The sequence below is a fragment of the Tinamus guttatus genome, unplaced genomic scaffold (assembly GCF_059628265.1).
Source record: "Tinamus guttatus ecotype Peru unplaced genomic scaffold, ASM5962826v1 Tinamus_guttatus_pri_ptg000089l, whole genome shotgun sequence".
Lineage (NCBI taxonomy): Eukaryota > Metazoa > Chordata > Aves > Tinamiformes > Tinamidae > Tinamus > Tinamus guttatus.
This window is the reverse complement of record NW_028288623.1, coordinates 2,676,869-2,696,027: the sequence shown is the minus strand read 5'-3', so window position 1 is coordinate 2,696,027 and position 19,159 is coordinate 2,676,869. Positions and strand designations below refer to the sequence as shown.

Here is a 19,159-nt window from a genome sequence, read left to right as displayed (position 1 = left end):
TAAACTAAAGCAAATAAAACAGTTAAGTAATTTGTGGATGTAATTAACTTACTGGGCTTTAAAAACCTCAAAGCTTTTTGTATTGAGGTTTTAAAGTGAATGCACATACTATAAAAATAAAACCAATACAATAAATAAACTGTAAAATGTACAAAGAGTATAAAAGAAACAAGTTGTCGAGAACAAATATTAACAAAGAGCTAAATTTTGCAGGACTAGACCATACCACCTGTTCACACTCATATTTATGACAGCTCTGTGAATAATCTCATGGACATTTTTAAGTTCACTTTTGTCACTCAAAAAGAATAATACAGATGTAGTGCATGACCCAGGAAGGAAGGAATAAGGAAAGGAAAAACAAAAACTGAAAAGCCCCGCAGAAGAAAGTTGAGCCACTGGAGAGTGAGTAATGCTCTGCGTGGATATCACAGAACTGATACCAAGCTTAGTAACACTTACTGTTAGCTCGGGGCCTCCTCATACAAAGCAGTTTCAGCACAGGCTCTGATGCATTCTCAGGTGCTGCATTTTCCAGTCAACTGTTGCCACAGTTTGTGCTCTGCAAAGGGGCCCAGAGCCAGCACCTTCCCAAGTACTTGCTCATTTGCACAGTGTTGGCTGAGATTACAAAAGCACCAAGTAATACCTTGTTTTGCATTTTGGATGCACGGCTCTTAAGAATTATTTTGAAACACATGTAGTAACTTTGTGATAACTACAGCTTTTTATACTCCTTGTAAGTCCCTGTGGAGGAACCTTGTTCCTTCCAGGAGCTGGTGAGACACTGAGTAGGCAGTGACAACCAGTGATACAGATCACATTTCAGTCCCCACGTCCCAAAGCTGCAGAACTTAGCCTAAATGGCTTAAGGACTTTAACAGAATATGGATTATGATGAATGACAGTTAAGTACTTTTCTTTCGTTAAAGCCTTTTAGGAGAAAAAAAAATGAAGAAAATTCTCCTTATTCTTTTGTTTCTTACTGTCATAATAGCTCTTTGTAGGCTTGCGTAGGCTTGTACTAGTGCACAGGGGAAAAAAAAAGACAACAGAATCTTGCATGAAGAAACTGCTGAAATTTTCTTGGAAGAAAAAAGATCCCAGACTCATTGCTTACTATCGCCTAGCAAAATTATCTACTTACCAGTTTGGGCAAGAGACTGCTTCTACATCCTACTGATGATAATTGAAAAACAAATGTTTTTAGAGCTCTTATTAATTTGTTACGTTTCTACGTTCTGTTTTTCTTTCAAGTTTCAAGTCACTTGCTAGCTGCATCATGATTGAGATTTGGAGTTTTTATTTTGGGGGAAAAAGCTTTTCTTATTCCCCCCGACCACCACCATGTTAATTTACATGTCATAGCCATTTAATGCTTACTTTCTTTGATTCAGTTGGGATTCAGATCTGCAAATTCCTGTGTATGTTACCTGATGGTGAGTGCTTGCCTGAGGGTAGCTATATGTGTTTTAGTCATTTGCAGAACTGAGGTCTTTGTAATTTTCCCCTTAAATAAGCAGAATGTATGTATTTTTCTATCATCTGAGCTCATCTGAGGAGGGTACAGGTCCCTGTCCCCTGCTGTTCTTAGGGGACAGGATAGATCACCTGTACATTTAGCATATGCTCAGGGAGATTTTACTTATTTTATACTGCCCCATTAAAAACAATGACAACAAACAGGGGATCAAATGTCTGTGCTACTCCACTCAACAGTCTTTGCTATTTGGATGTTTTGGCCCTTTTCACGGGAGGCTTTCAGGAAAGCCTGACAGTTCCTGCAGGTTAATTCTTGGGGAGGGTGATCCCTGGGGAATGGATGTGAGTGCTCCCAGGGGGTTTGGTGGCTTTGTATCAAGTCCTGTCTGTGCAGACATCACTCCTGGTGCCTGTGCTTCTGCATAATCATAGTGTTGCGAGAACAGGCCTGGGTGGAGCTGTGTATACTGGAGCTGGGGCTATCCGTTGCTGACACCTCCATTGTTTCTTTTTGGGATAGACATTAAGGCAACAGCTACCTCTCACTGGGGAGGAACAGGCTAGAGATGCTGTTGCACACCTGATCTGGCCATCATGTCCGTACATGTCAGTGCTAACACAGAGCAAATTTGCCGTATCTCCTGCTTGGAAATAAGCCTTTCTAGTACTGTGCATCACATTTGGAAGAGCAGTTCAAATGAGTAATCCAGACACCACAGAAGAGGTCAGCATCAGATACTGAGCCACAGTGCCTCAAATGCAACGTGGCCTACTGGAGGGGTCGGTTCTGCCAGGCTCCTCCACTTGTGTTCTGCTCTTCTGCTATCTATGCAACAGGAAGCTAGCTTTCCTTCTCTTTGGCGTACTCCTGTATATAGAGTATGCTCTTTCTATAGCTTTTATGTATATATGCATGTGTGCATGTATAAAATACATAAAGTGTGCCAGTAATTTATACGGCAGTGGATCAAAGAATGCTAACATCTCCCAGATTTGACTTTTAGGCCTTTTGGAATGCCTTCCTTCTGCTTTTGGGGAACCCTTTAGTATACAGATCTGAAAGGAATATGCAACTGCATCGGTGATGGCAGAGGCATCTGATTCGGGCAGTGCTGCTAGAGAGAAACAAGAGCTTTCCTTGAATATATGTGGATAATATCAGACACGGAATTAGAGGTTGGAGAAAACCAAACTGAACAAAATACCAAGGAAGACTGAGCAGTAATCTAGAGGAAATGTGGTCTGCAGGTGACGTGGATTGCAACTGCACATTGGCAGAAGTCCTCCCTGCTATTACTGTGTGAAACAGTGGTTGGAAAGGCACATAAATCCATTGCTAACAAAGAGGAAGAGATCTTGTTTTAGAAATAGAAGTGAGAAAGATTCCTCCCACAACAGGCACAAGAAGTCTTCATCTTCCCACTCGCGCCACTGCTCCAAGAGCACGCAGCTCTGCTTGCTTGCTGGCAAGGGCTTGAGTGAGTTTGGGGACTGGAAATTGCAGGGGGCAAAAATGCATCTGCTGAACCCCTGCTTATGGCAGCAGGCTGGGAGAGTTCTAGGTGTCCAAAGCAGCAATCCTTTCCCTCCTATCTTGAGCCCTGGGCTTTCCCTGAGTTAAGGAAAAACGGCTGTGAAGCGATTGTCACAAGCTGACAGTGTTTATTGTGTGAGTAGTTCAAATATATTCATCCGCCATAGCTGTAACCCAAGCATCCAAAGCTGCTCGAGCTGGGGCTGAGCTTGGCCCATTGGCTCTCCTTCCCACCCACAGCAAAAATATAAACTGCAGCTTCCTCAGGCAAAGTGGGCGAGTGGAGGTGGGAAAGCCACTAGCGTGCGGTGCTGCGCTGACAGCTGACGTGCATTCCTTGAAAACTTGTGCTTCTCCTAGCTTTTGGGTGTAGCAGTATGACGAAGCGTTGGGAGGCAGACAGGATGTGATATGCTAGGATAGGGACATTGATGAGCATAGGATCTTTATGGGAAGGATGTGGAGCGCTGCTCCCTTCTGTTAAGGGATGGGGGGGCAGCAGTGATACCCTGGATATTGAGCTGAAGTCTTTAGAAACTTAAACTTCCTCTAAGGCTGCATTCAAAGGGAATGTTTTAACTCCCAGTGAGATTTACTTTCAAGTGTTCTGTAAATAACTTAGCCCTGTCCATCTGCAGCGGAAACACGAGAGCAGACTGAAGGGATTCTACTGTCAGCTAGATCTGGGAAATAAACTATACTAAGTACATTAGTATGTTTTCTGCTTCAGTAGCAGTATTTATATTGCACTTCTCTCCAGAAAGGAGGCTATGGATGCGTCCAAATGATGTACAAGAATTTTCTTCAGCGCCAGTAATAAGCAGCTAGCTTTGGGATAGAGCCCAGCCACTGTTTAGCACTGCACAGGAGCAATTTGGAACACTTTAAGGCAAATCACACGTAATTCAAAATCCACTGTAGATTGCAGGCACACTTAAGTTTGCAGAAGGTATTTTCTAACGGAAGGTTAGCTAGAGCCAGCAGCAGCTGTTGTGTTGCATAAGTGCAACAGAGTTTTCACAATTCTGAAATGTCCAGGGCTTTCTTTGGATGATTCTTGTTGCTAGCGCTGTACGTTTGCAGAAGTGTTACTGCTGCAAGGGACATATATCAGACCAAGAGTAACTTCATTTCGGTCTGAATGAATAATTAAAAAAAACTTATTTTACAATAAGTATATCCTTATGGAGATTATATTGTTATGTCAGTTTAAATTTGCCACGTAATTTACAATGCTCTTGTGGAAACAAATCTTATAGGAGCCAGTGATCTTTCTTTTAGAGTTGCCATGTCCCTTGATGTGTCCTAGGACAGCTGCAGGGTTTTGCCATCACACAATGACCAACATCACGAGCAAACCTTACAAGAAACCTGTTATAAGTGACCGAGAGTGGGATAAGGGTGACCCTGCTTGTATGTGGTCTGGAAAACTACATTTTCCCTCCATAGCATTGCCTGTAATTTTACTTTTTGTATTTTTTGTTTCTTTAAATCTTTTTGTAGAAGACAGTAGCTGTTAGGTGGCTTGACATCTAAATCATTAAATCAGTGTCCCTGCTAGAGAACGTAGGACTTTTAAAAAGGTAAAAGCAATACTCTAAACTCTTCTTGGTGAAATCAGTAGCTCCCATTGCTTTTGGTGGGAGTGCATTCAGGCAGTTGATAAGTGCTACTAAAAATCCAGCCTACCCACCAGCTATCTGTACTCTCAGCAAAAAAACCCTCAGTGCTAAATTGCTGTGCAAAACTCCTGTGGGCTGTCACCAGCTGCTGCTTGTTCAGCAGGGCAGCATGTCCTAGAGAGAGGCATTTGTAAAGCCCTCGGAGATCACTTGCTCTGTGGTGTGAATGCTAGTGTCATTACGGGCAGTGATTCTTACTTACCTGGCTTTCCCTTCCAAAACTGGGGCTTTTTCTGCTTCCCCTGCAGCATGGCAGAGCGCTCGGCGACTTTGTCCCCGCAGCTGTTGTGTTTCCCTGCCTGCCTGCAGTGGTATCCGCGCAGCTGCACTGCGGGACAGCCAAGGTGGCATGAGCAGCGCCCAGCTATGTTAAAATATAACAGGACTGGAAAGGAGAAATTGGAGCAGGAAAATACATGACCTGGAATAGATCCTACAGCACGTCATCAGCTGGTGTTACAGGGAGCTGAGTGAGCTGGGTGCCTAATTAGAGAGACTTTCTCTGCCTCTCTCACAGTAAGAGTCACCTGCCGACTTGGTGAGAGTGGTTAATCATGGTGATGCTGAAGGCCTCTGGGGAGAAATAGTGTTGACAGTATGAAACTGCTATTGTTCATGCCTCATAGAAACTTTAGTGGGCTTATGTGGGTTCCCAGTTTGCTGTCTGCCTCCTGCATGACTCAGGCAGAGAGAGGGACAGAAGTGGGTAAGAGCAGGCCTGTGACATACACAACATGACACATTTTTTATGCCTTGCAGGCAGTTTTCTTGCGGATAGTAGGAAGTGTTTCTACTCTTGTTCTTGTGTGTGTGTTTTTCCAATGATGATCGCAGTGTATGTTTTATGGTTCCACCTTTGAACGTTTACAAATTTTACAAACAAACTGAGGTAGGACAACTCAGTGTGCATGAATTTCAGGCTACGTGGTACATTTATGGTGTGTCAGGATTTCAGAGTTGGTCCAATTTAATATTTCTTTTCTCTGTATTCCAGAAAAAGGCATGGCATACGATTAAAACCATGGTTAACTTACCTGTCATCAGCCCCTTCAAGAAACGCTACTCATGGGTGCAGCTGGCCGGGCATACAGGTGAGATGAGTGTCTTCAGTGTTTTGTCCATCTTACGGGCATGGCAGCGGTGAGGAAAAGGGTTATTTCAGTGCTTCTTTAGCTGCTCTGTGTTGGGATCTGGGCAGGTGATCGGTTGGTACTTGTTTCTTTTAGCTAAAAAGGAACCATGTGACACCACATCAATATCTGAACTAGAGCATTTTCTTTCAGCTGTGGGGGGAGATAAAAAGGGCAAGAGTTGCAGCTGAACAAGGAAGCACTAGGCAGACTTTGAGGGGAAGGTCCTACTCCAGAATGTACTTCTTGTAAAGTGGTACATGTAAAGTACATGGTAGGGGGGAAAAAAGGGAGACTGGGGAGTAAAGTTGAAGGTCAGTCAATCTGCCGTTGCTTTTGGTATCATATAATTTCTCTTGAGCGAGTAGCCGATATGTTAGTTCCTTAGTGGAAAGGATAGCTGTCTGTTTCTTTACGTGCCTCAGTCCTGGTGAGTACTGCATTTCTAGTACCAATTCCAAACCCACACCTTAATGTAAACCCTCCAGTGAAAAGCAAACACACTTGATGACCTTTTGTTTGCACTGTGAGTCTGTCATTGCTCACTACATGAGCACAAGGAGCAGCTCAATTAGCTGAGTCTAGTTTAGTGTCTGTAGAACTTGGTGTGTTCCTGATTTAAACTGTGTTTTATTGGTAAGGCAAAAAAAAAAAAAACCAAATAGCAATTATCAAGCTTGATTCATGCTTCATTTCCTAAGCCGCCTGTGTGCCTAATCTGTTAGTGCAGAGTTTATTAGTACACGTGGGCAGGCACCTGCAGTGCTTTAGTGCAGTACCTGAACCACCTCTATGTTCTAGTGCGCTAATGCGGTGCAGTGCAAAGCTGTGCAGGCGTGTGCTTATTCAGTCCTAGAAGCGAGCTAGCTGTGCTTGCACTTGCATGGTGGGGGTGATGGTAACAGGCAGAGCATTAAGATGATCCAATCTTATTGCTTGCAGTTTCTGTCACTCTGTATAAGGGGTTGGGTTAATCTGTATGAAGTGGTAATCATACCACTGTGTGGTCGTGTAATCATAGCCCTTAGGGGAGTTTGTGTAGGGTGGAGAAGGAGGGATGAGAGGTCTCCAAAAGCTGGATTACAAGGAGAGAGAACATTCCAGTTCCCTTTAGGTTGTTTTCCAAGTTGCGTTTAGTCCATCCTTTTTCTTTCAGCTAATCTTCTCTGGTATGGCAAGTTCATTCTAAATTATAACCTGGGCCATCACCCTTGTGCTGAGGCAGCCCCAGTTTTCTCAGAGAATCAGTCAGCCCTGGTTTGTCAGAGAAGAACTAATTGCTGAATATGGAGGAGCCTACTGTGATAAAAGCTGAGTTTCATCCCCAGGTTTATTCAGGCTCCTATTCTGGGGCCTGCTTTATGCTGTGTAGATAAAAGGCTACCTCAGAGTGAAACCTGTACCTTCTTCTGATGTTACTGGCATGCTGCAGGACAGGAGAGTGCCTTTTGCAGCTGCAGTCTGATTACTGCCAATCTAGGCCTGCATACCCTGGCTCACTTGTACTGGATGAGGTTCCAACCCAGGGTTGTGAAACGATTGTGCTGCAGTCTGTACCTATAGAGGAGCAGGGCTCCGGAGGAGCCACAGCACCTGGAGCTCCAGGCATGTGTTGTCCCCAAGGGTGCGTAGGAAGGGCTGTGCTTGGCTCTTGGCCTCATGGGGCTGCTCGGTGGTCACTGACCGCACTGTTTTGGTGTGAGCACACTCCGTAGACGTGCCCTATGGGAGGATTCACGGCCAGCACTGTCACTGTTATGCTTCTTTAAAATACACTGTCAGAGTATTGACAGAGATTGGCCTGTGGCTTCTTCCTGTGCACATTAATAAGTATTGCAGTGTTTAATATCCTAACAAAGAGTTTAACATAAAAGAAGAAAAAAACCACATGGCCCAAGGCAGCTGCACTCCTTAAAAGTATGAATTTTGATATGGAAATGTATCCAAATAGATTTTCACTGCCAATGGCTATATTTGTCCTGAGCATCTTAGTTTTCTATGAGAAGCATGTTACCTTTTCTATTTGGGGGTGGGTGGATCTTTATGTGGTATCATGGGGGTGAGGCCAGGGTGCTGGGAAAGGTGTTTTTCCTCTTCTGCAGGTCAGTCTTCTCAGCATGTGTTTGATTTTCTTTCTAGGGAGTTTCAAAGCAGCTGATAGTGGGAAGATTCTCAAGCGCTTCTCAGAGAATGAAAAGGACTGTTTTGAGCGCCTGATGAAAGATCCGCTGCGCTCCTGTGTTCCCTGCTTCCATGGTGTAGTGGAGAGAGATGGCGAGAGCTACATTCAGCTAGATGACTTGCTTACGGATTTTGAAGGGCCATGTGTGATGGATTGCAAGATGGGGATCAGGTGAGCGGCATGAAAGAGCGTGTGCTTTGTAGCCTGAATGCACAGCGGGGAAGGGAGGAGGTTGTTGTGTACTGCCTGGAGGAGCTCGATAACATTTTTGGTGCCTTGGGGTTCAGCATACACAGCCTTTTACTAGCTTGGAAATTGTCCTGACAACCTGAGGAGAGCACGTTCCGTTGTTGCCTGATTGTACATAGTTTCTGGAGACTGAATGATCTGTAGCCTCAGAAACTATCCACATCAAGTTATTTTCAGGGGTGGTTTGAGGCAAGGTGTCCCTGCGATAGCTTGGTACTGCATGGAAGAAAAAATTCACTCGTTGCCTGTTCTTTTAATCTTTGCTTACACAGTGATTCAAAAAAAACAAAAAAGAATAAAATAGCCCTTTCCAAGTATGAATGACTGACTAAACAGCAGTGTGAAAGCCCATTTCCAAAGCTTGAATGACTCCTCAGTGATAGTAGTCCTTCCTATAGAGCAAAAATTGACAATCTGCCCAGGACTGACCTGTGTCCTTGCCCACTCTGACATCCCTATGGTACTATTTGGAGCATGGTCCCCAGTTCCTGTTTAGATAGCAATCTGATGGTAGCTTGGAGTAACAATTCAGAGAAGTAGCAACTCTCCTATTCACCTTTGGCTACTAATTCAGGTACTTAGAATTGCTGGGCTAAATTAGATATTCAGCTACCTAATCTTTTTAAATTATCCTCTGAAAATACTTTTCTATGACATGGAAGAATGGAAGTTTTCTTCCATTCTGTAAGCAGGATATAACAATAGTGTGTAGCAGTAAGTAAAGGCATAGTTAGAGCAAGATATAAATGACAAGAATCGTAATTCCTGTTACTGTATCACTAAATAATCCTGAACAGCCATTAATCTGTGTTCTTCAGTTTTCCCCGTGCACAAAACTGGGATAATGATAGTGCTTATTTTTGTGACTGACCTCTTCTGAGACCAGTTATCATAAGTTGTAAAATAAGTGTGAGGAGTTCTTGCAATTTTGTTCTGATACGATGTTTTTACAGGACATATCTAGAGGAAGAGTTGACAAAGGCACGTGAGAAACCAAAGCTGCGTAAGGACATGTACAAGAAAATGATTGAAGTGGATCCTCTTGCTCCTACAGCAGAAGAGAATGCGCAGCATGCTGTCACCAAGCCCCGATACATGCAATGGAGGGAAACCATCAGCTCCAGTGCCAACCTGGGCTTCCGGATCGAAGGGATTAAGGTAAATAGTTCAAATTCTGACTATTTTGATGCCTCAATGTTGCTTGATTTGCTGATTAATCAACAAGCTAGTATGCATCACTAGCCAAGTTTTCCAAAGAATTATGTAAACCATTACTACTTGAAATGGCTGAGTTTAGTGTGTTGTGGCTTTATAGCATCCACTCTAGTTAAAGCAGAGTAGTGTCAAGCAAGCTGGTCATTGGATGCGCATCATCCGTGCTAGGACTAAGCACAGAGACACTGCAGAAAAGACGCAAGAAGTACAGTGCAGGGGCAGTGCAAATGAAACTGATAAAAGGAGGAATTCAGAATTGATGGAATAATCACCTCTGCTCATGGATTTTTTTTGTCTCTTTAACCAAGAGTTATTCTGGGAACTCATATATTTATTCCAAGTGAATCACAAGTAAAGCCAGTTCTATTTCAGCTATGTTTGTGCAAAGCAGGATAAAAGCGTTAGCTAGATATTCTTGGGATTGAGGAAAGCCCTTTTCCATTTAAGTATGTGTCAACATTCACTGTAGATACAGCTGGAATAAAGCCAGAACAACCAAAGATAAAATTTCTGCATCAACCAAGTTCATCTGCTAATCTTGAGGGAAGGTACCTCTTTTTCCTTTCTAGGAGCTTAACTTACATCCATAAAAGAGCCTTTGCAGTTTTTTTATCGTAGTCATCAATTCTTTATATTCGTCATGCTTTGTGGCAGTATCAGAAACCTATTTGGACTCACCCTCAGAATATCAGCCATGTGACTCGGATACTTGGTGTGGTTCAGAAGTGCGCTCTCTGTTTGCATAGGCCTGTGGAAGCTGCCCTTAAAGTGCTTCACTCAGATTTGGCAGGCAGTGTTTCTGCAGAAATGTGGAGGGTAACGGAGGCTTCCCAAACCCATTTCCCTGGGGCAGTACTTGTTAGGGGAAGCCTCATGGCTTGCCAGCTATGAAGAAGTTGGCATGACTTACTGTGCGAATTCCAGGGTGTTCAGCAGAGCGCACTTGTACCCTAAAGAAGTTTAACTTGTGCATGTTAGGATGCTGGATTAATTTTGCTTCCGTTCCATAGGAAAAGCACACAGGAAAAAATGAAGGAATGGAAGAGAGAGAGTGAAGCTGACAGACTCCTTACCCACCCCTTTTTTCTCTGCTTTCCCATGGCATCTTATCCTTCCTCAACCATAGATTCTCCTGCTGCGATACAGGATCTGGCAGTTGCTAGCTCATGCTGTACTGGCCCCCCTCTGTACACTGTGCTATCCCGTCTCAGCTGTTAGATACAGGCACCCTCACACAGGAAATGTTTAGGTGATAAATCATCTTTTTTCACTCTAGCCAAGACTCTTCCTCTTCTACTCTTTGGACATCTAATGATGTTATCAAGGTACCTGTTTTAGTTCCTATATCACTTAAGTTTTTGGGTTCTCTATAGTGGCACTAGAAACCCAGATGTTCTCAAGACCTTCTATATATGCTTCTTGGAAGGAGAATTACAGAATTATGTTGAGTCCAGAAGAATGAGACAGGGAAGCACAGGGGAGCTCTGGTAACATCTCCTGGCTTGTTCTTTCTGGTCAGACAGCTGTAGAGGCAGGGAGGAGCAGAACGGCACTCCCGCTGCATCGCTTCCCTGTTGGGCCAGTGCTGTAGCAGTACAAGGCAGGGCACAAATAAATAACCTTTTAGTCAGCACAGGACATACTTTGAAATACTTACATTACTTTTTCCTCTTCCTTTTTGTGCTGTTATGGGGATGTAGGTGTCAATCCATTTTATATATGGAGAAATGAAGAGAGAAGAGTTGTTTAAACAACACAGCCAGTCAGTACTCCCCATGCTGTTTTACTGTAGTTAAACTGTACATTCAGTTCTGCATATTTGTAGGGAGCAGAACCCTGCTGGGTTCATTTTGAGAGAAGAGCCTGTGAGAATCAGTGTTGCTAGCTAGTGGCTGAAGGGACGCAGGAGGATTGTTCTCCGTAAGTACAGGGAGTTAGTTTGGTCATTCAGCAATATTCCTACTTGGTGGCTGCTGAAGCAAGAAGCAATGAAGGTGAAATGATAGAAGTCCTTCAGTGAGGTGGCTCCCTGTAAATGATATCTGATTCACTATATGCACTCCTCTTTCATCAGTGGGGTACCTTGTACCTTTTTCCTTTTGGTTGATCTATTTCTTTTCTTGGAATCACTTCCATATCCCTGAAATCAGGCCAAGTTCATTCACCGAATATGTCACTCCTGCTTTTAAAAGAAGTAGGCAGAACCATGGAACCACCTTTTTTTTCTTACAGCTGGCACTTGACATTCAGTCTCTTGTGCCTGTTGGCTTCAGAAGGCAGGTTTCCTCCCTAGCAGAGATGGGAGTGCTAAGCTTCATAAACGTCTCTCTAACACTGTGTTACTAACTCACACACAGGGTAGAGACTCAGAAGCCCTGTCTTCTCATTCTGCCATCGAATCTGTGCAGTTTGTGAAGTTGCTTTTCGTCTTGTCACTGTTACTTTAGCTGTAGGTCGGGGTAGCCATTTTCCCAGAACAACAACAGATTTGGTTAGATAGTTATAAATCCATTTATGTTGTGGCCTTAATCCGGGGCCCTTGAGGAGAAGTCCGCAGAAGAAGCGGAGCTATGTGTGTAAGAGAGAGGTAGCACTATTTTTATGGGGCAGCCAAACTTGTTTTCCTACTGCCTGAGTCACTGTCCTGTCTAGTGAGAAGTGCCAGAGGCGAGGGGCTGGCTGCGCTGTGAAACGAACTCTCTGTGCAGGGGCTTACGTGGAGGCACTGACAAAGCCACGGCTTCAAGGAGCAGGTTGGCAAGTTCCTGTCGAGGATTCAGGTTATTCCAGACTTTGCTCCAGGATTTAGAGCACAAGATAGATAAATTATTTTTACAGTAACTTCCCTCTCAATAGTATTTTGCTATTCTTGAGAAGATATGAGGCAGTAACTAAATTCCAAATTTCTGTATACTGTAAAGCATTACCATGCATCAGTTGAGATGGCTTCTAACTTCCACTGCCTGCCTGCTGAACTCCTCTTGCATAACTTACACATCTCATCAGTCTGACAAACCACACTTGTATCTGGTCCACAGCTTTGGAATAAAATTCTGTTTATTCTGCAGCTATAAAGTCTGGTAGGTGGGAGGCTGTTCTGCATAGTTTTGCCATTCAGTGAATTCACTCTCTTGTGGAAATTATGGGAATTTAGCATTATCTTTTTATTCCATGTACCTGCCAGGGGCTGAGTTCTTCTCAGTAAATAGTGTTGTACCTACAGAGACCGGGACTGAAATTATCCGGTTTTGGTCCAGTGTCTTAAACATGTAGGAAGGAACATGTTTTGTGGCTAATTTGATTTACTTCTGTAATGGATATGAAGGGACTGGTGTGATAGAGTAAAATATGATGTGATGCTCTTGCAGCCTTTTGGTAGATACAAACTACTATCTGCAACAACTGCTGTATTTTTTTTATGTATGTCCTCAAAATGTCTTTTTATGTCACTTAAAGAAATAGGGACAAAGAACAGACAGGCCACTACCAGGACACAAAGGCTCTGCTGTCTTTCAGTAGCAGATTGCTTCTGCATTGACTTGAGCTGTTAGTACAAAAATATTCTGAATTTGTGCAGGACCAGTTGGATGCATGCCCACCTTGTCCTTTGCCAAAATTCCACATTCCTTGTTGCCCCTGGTGTTTGTATCAGATAACATTGCACATCCTTAGTTCTTCTCCGCAAGTAGCTTCCATTCTATGACTTCTATGTCATGTTAAGGTGCAAAGGCACCTTGGAGCTGAGAGTCACTGAGAGCTGAGAGTCTGATCTGCAATTTTTTGGTTTCCCTATTTGAAGAGAAAAAAAAATAACTAATGAAAACAGGATTTGAGAACATCCCTTACACTCCCAGCTTGGGGAATGCCTGCACCAAGCTTGTTGAAGACAACAAAAAGATGTTGTTGTGTTTTGCCCCATTCAACTTTGCACTGCTACTACTGAGATGAGAGGAAAATCCTTCTGCTTGCTGGTAATATTTTCATTAAAAAAATGCAGTCAACAGGAAATTAAGTACTGCTTAAAGCTATTCTGTCAGCCCTTATATTTCTTTTTTTGTCACCCCTTGCTTCATTTATCTTCTCTTCCTGTTCAGCTGCTCACCTTCAGCTGGTTAGTAAGAATGAGAGGAATGATGTGTGCAGTACAAACCCTCTCTGTCTTTTTGTGTGTTTTTGTGCAGAAGGCAGATGGAACATGTAACACAAACTTCAAAACTACGAAGACACAGGAGCAAGTTCTCCAGGTTTTTGTGGAATTCATTGAGGGTAACACAACAATTCTGGTGAGTCTGAACTGTTTCGGTACACTGATCTTTGGCTTCTTCAGCTTGCTTTTACATGATTCCTGCGGAAGAAGAACATTCTAGAAAGTATCAAGGCAGAAAATGGATTGAACTTTCTGGCCCTCTCAGCAGGTGGAATTAGAGCCTTGGTGGACTGAGCAGTAGTTGGTTAAGATTGGCTGCTGCTACTTTTGCCATAGACAAGGAGTAGCATGAGTTCACCTTGCATTCCTTGTGCTGGCAAGAAGCAAGACTAACTTCTGGCTTGCTATTGACCCTCCACCATAAGTGTGTGCTGTATCAGGAGAATGATGACGACTAAGAGAGGGTTATGTTGACTCTCTTGACTCTCTGAGAATGAGAGGATGAAAGCTGCACAGGGGCCAGGAAGTGAGATTGGGGATTCACTGTGCTCCCCTGTGTGAGGGTTGGTCCAGGAGCAATTCCTGTAAACTGCTTCAAGGTTATTCAAGGGTAGCCAGGCAGGCGTGTGGCAGGTGGCATAACATGGCTCTGTCCTTGGAACTTCAAAGGAAACGGGTGGTGTGTGACCATGTAGAAGCCACTGTGAGGGAAGGTCAATTCTTCAAAACCACAGGGGAGCACTGGAAATGCTTGCTAGAGCTTTAGGAGGTAGACTTTTTTTTTTTTTTCTGCTCCTCGTAACATGATTAGAGTTCCTTGTCTCTAATATAACTTCATTCTCTCTAACTTGTTGAGAACTGAAAGACTTTTCATTGCTCGGAACTTCCTTTTTCTTCGTTCAAAAAAAGTGTGCAGAGGATCTGCAACCAGATGCTAGCTCACTGCATCTGAAGCCAAAGGCAGATGAGGATGTTTGCTGTGGCACACAGCAGCAGAGGAACTCTGCACTGTTGTTTTGCAAAGGCAGTCTGTTGAAGTATGTTTAGGTTCTGATGGGCTTTAAAATGATCAGTCTTTTGTTTTTGAAGGACATCTAGGCTAAAATTAACATGATCTCTTCATTATAATGATTCTTGTAAGCAGAGTGTTTTAATTCATCCTCCACTTAAAAGGTTTGTCTTTATTATTTTTCTTCTTTCAGAAAAAATACCTCAAGCGTCTGCAGGAAATTCATGACATTCTTGAGTCCTCAGACTTCTTCAAGCGACATGAGGTGAGCAGTGACTGAGTGCAGGGTTGTTGGCAGTGCCTTCTTGCTTCATTTGGTCATTCAGATGCCCTTCAGAATAGCCCGCTGTATTAGTAGAGAGGATTTACATGGAAAAATGTATAATTCTCCTATATATATTCTTTTTGTAGGTTTTTGTATCATGAAGGCAGTGTTAGCATTGTAAGAAGTTCTATTTGCTACAGCTCAAGATTTTGAGATCAAACCTCTTATTTTGTTAGTGTCGATTCCTACTTATCAGTAGTGGCAATTTTATCATAGGTCATGGTCTCTCTTTCAAAGTAGTCTCTGTCTTTTGCTAAATTGCGAAAACTGAGACCTGCTGCCAAGTGAGCTGAAAAACTGCTTTTCTTCCCTCTGTCTGCTGGTCCCTTTGTCCATCTACATACCCATTTATAAATTACAGAATGTTTTATTTTATGCAAATAAGAGATGTGATGGTCATCAGTGCAGCCTGAAAGTTTGCCTGGTCACAGGTGAGGAGGTCGTCTGAGAAGGTGATGGTAGCAGGAATAGTGAGACCTGAGTGGTTTTTGTTTTGTTTTGTTTTTGTTTTTAACCACATCGCCCCCCATCTGTCTGCCAGGTCGTTGGAAGTTCACTGCTTTTTGTACATGACGACAGTGGGAATGCCAATGTGTGGCTGATTGATTTTGGAAAGACCACCCTTCTGCCTGATGGGCAGACGCTGGATCACAGAATTCCATGGCAAGAAGGCAACAGGGAAGATGGGTACCTGTTGGGACTAGACAATTTGATTGGCATCTTGGAAAGCATCACTGAAAGATGAGATGATGAGTGTGGCACAAAACTCATAGGGCTGCTTTGTAACTTTCCGCTCTACTGGGATCGCTCAGTTAGATGGAAACCTCTTCAATTCCCTCCCAGTTTTGCGGGGGTCATTATACTGCAGAGGGAGCTGCATCCAGAGCCCAGCTGTTAGTGATCAAAATGACTGCATCAGCCCTCTGAACCTGAACAACTCCAGCTTGGTCTGTATTGCATCAGCCTAACCTCGGACTGGTCCGCAGAGAATCGGGATCTGCATGCTCAGGCATCACACCAGCATGAGTCAAGAGGTCTGTATGGGAAAGCCAGACCAATTCCGATTTCAGGCAAACAGATGTGACTGTAGGTCCCCTCTCAGTGAACCAGAGCAAGTACTTGGGGATTCAGGGTCGGGGGGGAGAGCTGATTTTTTTTTTCAGGGAACTGCACAGTTTTGAAACCAGCAAGAGTGTTTTTTCCCAAATTCCAAGTCTCCTTGCTCCCATGCATACTATGGATTGGGCCAACAACAGCTGCTGCACTGTATTACAGTGTGCACAAGGTGGGAATTGGTGATATTTGCAAGAAACCTGGACCAAAGGGAGAAACCATTTTGTAGCGGAGGTTGTATCAGTGGTTGCATGTAGTAGCTGCTGTTGACCATGCCTCCTCGTTCCTTCACTAGCCTCAGTTCCTTTCTGTCAGAACAGCTTTTGCTTTTTATGTAGCCTCTCAGGAGATTGCAGATCTCTAGTGAGAGAACAGCACCCTATTGGCTTCAAAAACATTTGATTTTTCAAATTGGGTGGGCTTTTGAAAAAGTGGCCAGCATGGCCTCTTACAGCTGAACGGAAGTTCTGAAAACTCAGTAATGAATCTCTTTTGGTGCACGGTGTGGGACACAGGATTGTTTTCAGGATTTGATTATTTTTTAAGCTAAAAGCCCTATGCACACACACCAGTAACCCTCCTACAAGTGTGATTTCTTAGACTGTTGTTTTGATTCTCTCCTAATGCATGTGAAAGAGGTGACTTCTTGGCCTTGTTCATCCTTTTCCAAATATGAGGGTGCCACTTGGCTATATAGACCAACATGGAGATCATGAGGGAAATGTTCTTCCATTTACAACAGTACACTAATGGCGAGATCCATTCCTAGGCATCCTTCCTGTGAGATACCAGCTCTTATCTCAGGGGGCCTGAGGGGAATGAATGTCACATATCATAGCCCTTAATCCCTGTGTGGAGTCCCAGGAACACCTGTGGGCGATTTTTGTTTGTTTGTTGTGGCCTCCATGTAGCCACGGGACATTCAGTTTGATGGGATAAAATCTAGACAGACCGAAGTGATGCATTGTCTTATGATGGCATCTCTGCCTCTGGCCACTTGAACAGTGCTTGAAGTGCTAGCAGTATAAATGCTACCAGAATATAAATACTGTCAATCCGCTCACTCAGAGTTCAACAAGATAGATTCTGTAGGAAGCACTGCGAAGTGGAGACATTTCAGCTTAAAACAGAAGTGGTTTGAAACTGGTAGTTTTTTTTGCAGCTCACTGCAAATTAATAATTGTTCTATGGCCTCACAGAGTGCCTCTCAGTATTATTATCATGATATGTTAATTACTTTCTTTCCACTTAAGTCTTTCACAGAGTTTACACTTGGAGAAAGTAGAGCTGTGGAACGGTTTGAAAAAGATAGGATTTCAAGAAACTTTTTTTAAAGTGAAGATAATCCTTCAAGAATAAGCACATATATTATTTCAGGTGTCTCCCAACTTTTGAATTTGTATGAGCTGACAAATTAATTTGTGGTGAATTTCTTAGAATTAAAAAGTTCCTTCTTTCCTGCAGCCACCAGGTAAGCCTTTTGTTAGCAGTGTTTGAAGAGAATAGGAAGTAAATAGGTGTCACAGGAGAGGACTTCTTTAATAAGAACATCTCTTCTGTAGAACTGTAATTCAAGCAGTCCTACTGCAACTAAAATTTAACTAGAAAAGTTAGAAATTAGACTCTTGCAGTAATACAGTTCATTAGTGTTTTTTGTGTTTATTTTTAATTAACCTCCAGAGTTAATTTTCTTTTTTTTTTTCTGTTATCACACATGTGACCCTTATTTTCTAGAGAGGGAGTAGGATTTTGAAGGTTAAAAAAAAAGATTTTTTTCTTTCAAACTGTCAAAGGACAGTTTGTCATAAATGTTTAGAATGGCCAGTTCTAATGGAAAACTAGATGCAGTGCGGTATCAATAGCTTCAAAACGCCCACTGCTGCTAGTACCTGGAAGGATGGTTTGCAGTACAGACCATCTTGTGGGAGAACATGGGAAACGAGCCATTCCTTTGCAGTAGTTGCAAAAGGTAGGGAAGGGCGGGGGGGAAGACTTGTAATTACAGCAGACCCTGAACTAGAAACTTAGCTTAGATGAGAAATAGCCCAACTATGGTGGTTTTGAAATGGCCTTTGGCTTTTCATGGAGTTAGAAGGGAGGATGCCACAATCTAAGGTGCTGCTGCTGTTAACAGGAGACCAGCGGAGGGAGCTTTTAATTAGCAAACTGCAAGTGTAGAACTCCAAATGAGGACTGGAGATTAAGGGACTGGAGGCTCTGAGCTCGTGAGCAAATTGCCACAGGGTAAGTTAGATACTTTGACTCAGCAAATGTCTCAGAGTTGCCTGCCTGTGTGCACTCCCTTGCCTTCACTCTGGGGCACATCACCACAAACACACTGAGGTGTCACCACAATGCCTTTGCGCTTGCTTTTACCATAGAAGAGCTGATGCACGATGACCAAGGCACTGGCTCATGTACGAGTCCAGGACACAGCGCTCTCATGCCTCAGCTGAGCTCGTTGCCTCACTGCGGAGACACCAGAAGCACCCGTGTTCCCATGGCCTGCGGGACGTGCCAGCTCTGAGGCGCTGTAGTGCAGTGCAGCCAGCCCTGACCTGGGGTGCCGATAGACACCAAGGGCCTCCCTCGTTAGCTGCAGCAGCGTTCACTGCTGCAGCGGCGTCACTCGCGGGTGCATCCAGCAGTAGCACGTGCCTCCTTTGCCAGAGACTTGCTTTTTGGCCTTTGCAGCTATCTCCTAGGCCTCGATTTTGTTCCTGTTTTACAGATGGGAAAGTATCTGCTTACCTCACAGGGATGGTGCGAGGCTGTGCTTCATTAGTGCTTGCAAGATGCTGTGAGATTCTTCGGAGCATGGTGCAATATAGAAAGACATACACAAACAAATATGTTGTCTAAGTTAAAAATGATGGGTGTTGTGGCTCCGCCAGGGTGTAAATTTGGATGAAATATAACTGAAGTGGTACAAATCAGATCACCCTTCATTTTACACAGAAGGAATTCACTTAACATCAGCTAATCCAGTTCCTAAAACATGGAAAGATTTCCAAGGGAGTTGGATCAAACCCCTAAGTATCTCAGTGGGCTCTTGCTTATCTTCTTTTGTGTTGCTGTATTATTATTTGTT

General features: G+C 43.4%; 1 protein-coding gene across 1 annotated transcript in view; it reads left to right on the top strand.

The window, feature by feature from the left end:
• The window catches only part of ITPKA (inositol-trisphosphate 3-kinase A), a 32,311-nt gene extending 16,029 nt beyond the window's left edge, over window positions 1-16,282 (top strand). Inside the window, exons 2-7 of the mRNA XM_088520493.1 lie at window positions 5,693-5,789; window positions 7,968-8,181; window positions 9,213-9,417; window positions 13,656-13,757; window positions 14,824-14,895; window positions 15,497-16,282. Coding sequence (XP_088376619.1) covers window positions 5,693-5,789; window positions 7,968-8,181; window positions 9,213-9,417; window positions 13,656-13,757; window positions 14,824-14,895; window positions 15,497-15,700 — 894 coding nt within the window. The 3' untranslated portion in view covers window positions 15,701-16,282. The remainder of the gene's footprint in view (window positions 1-5,692; window positions 5,790-7,967; window positions 8,182-9,212; window positions 9,418-13,655; window positions 13,758-14,823; window positions 14,896-15,496) is intronic.
• Window positions 16,283-19,159: the final 2,877 nt, after the last annotated feature.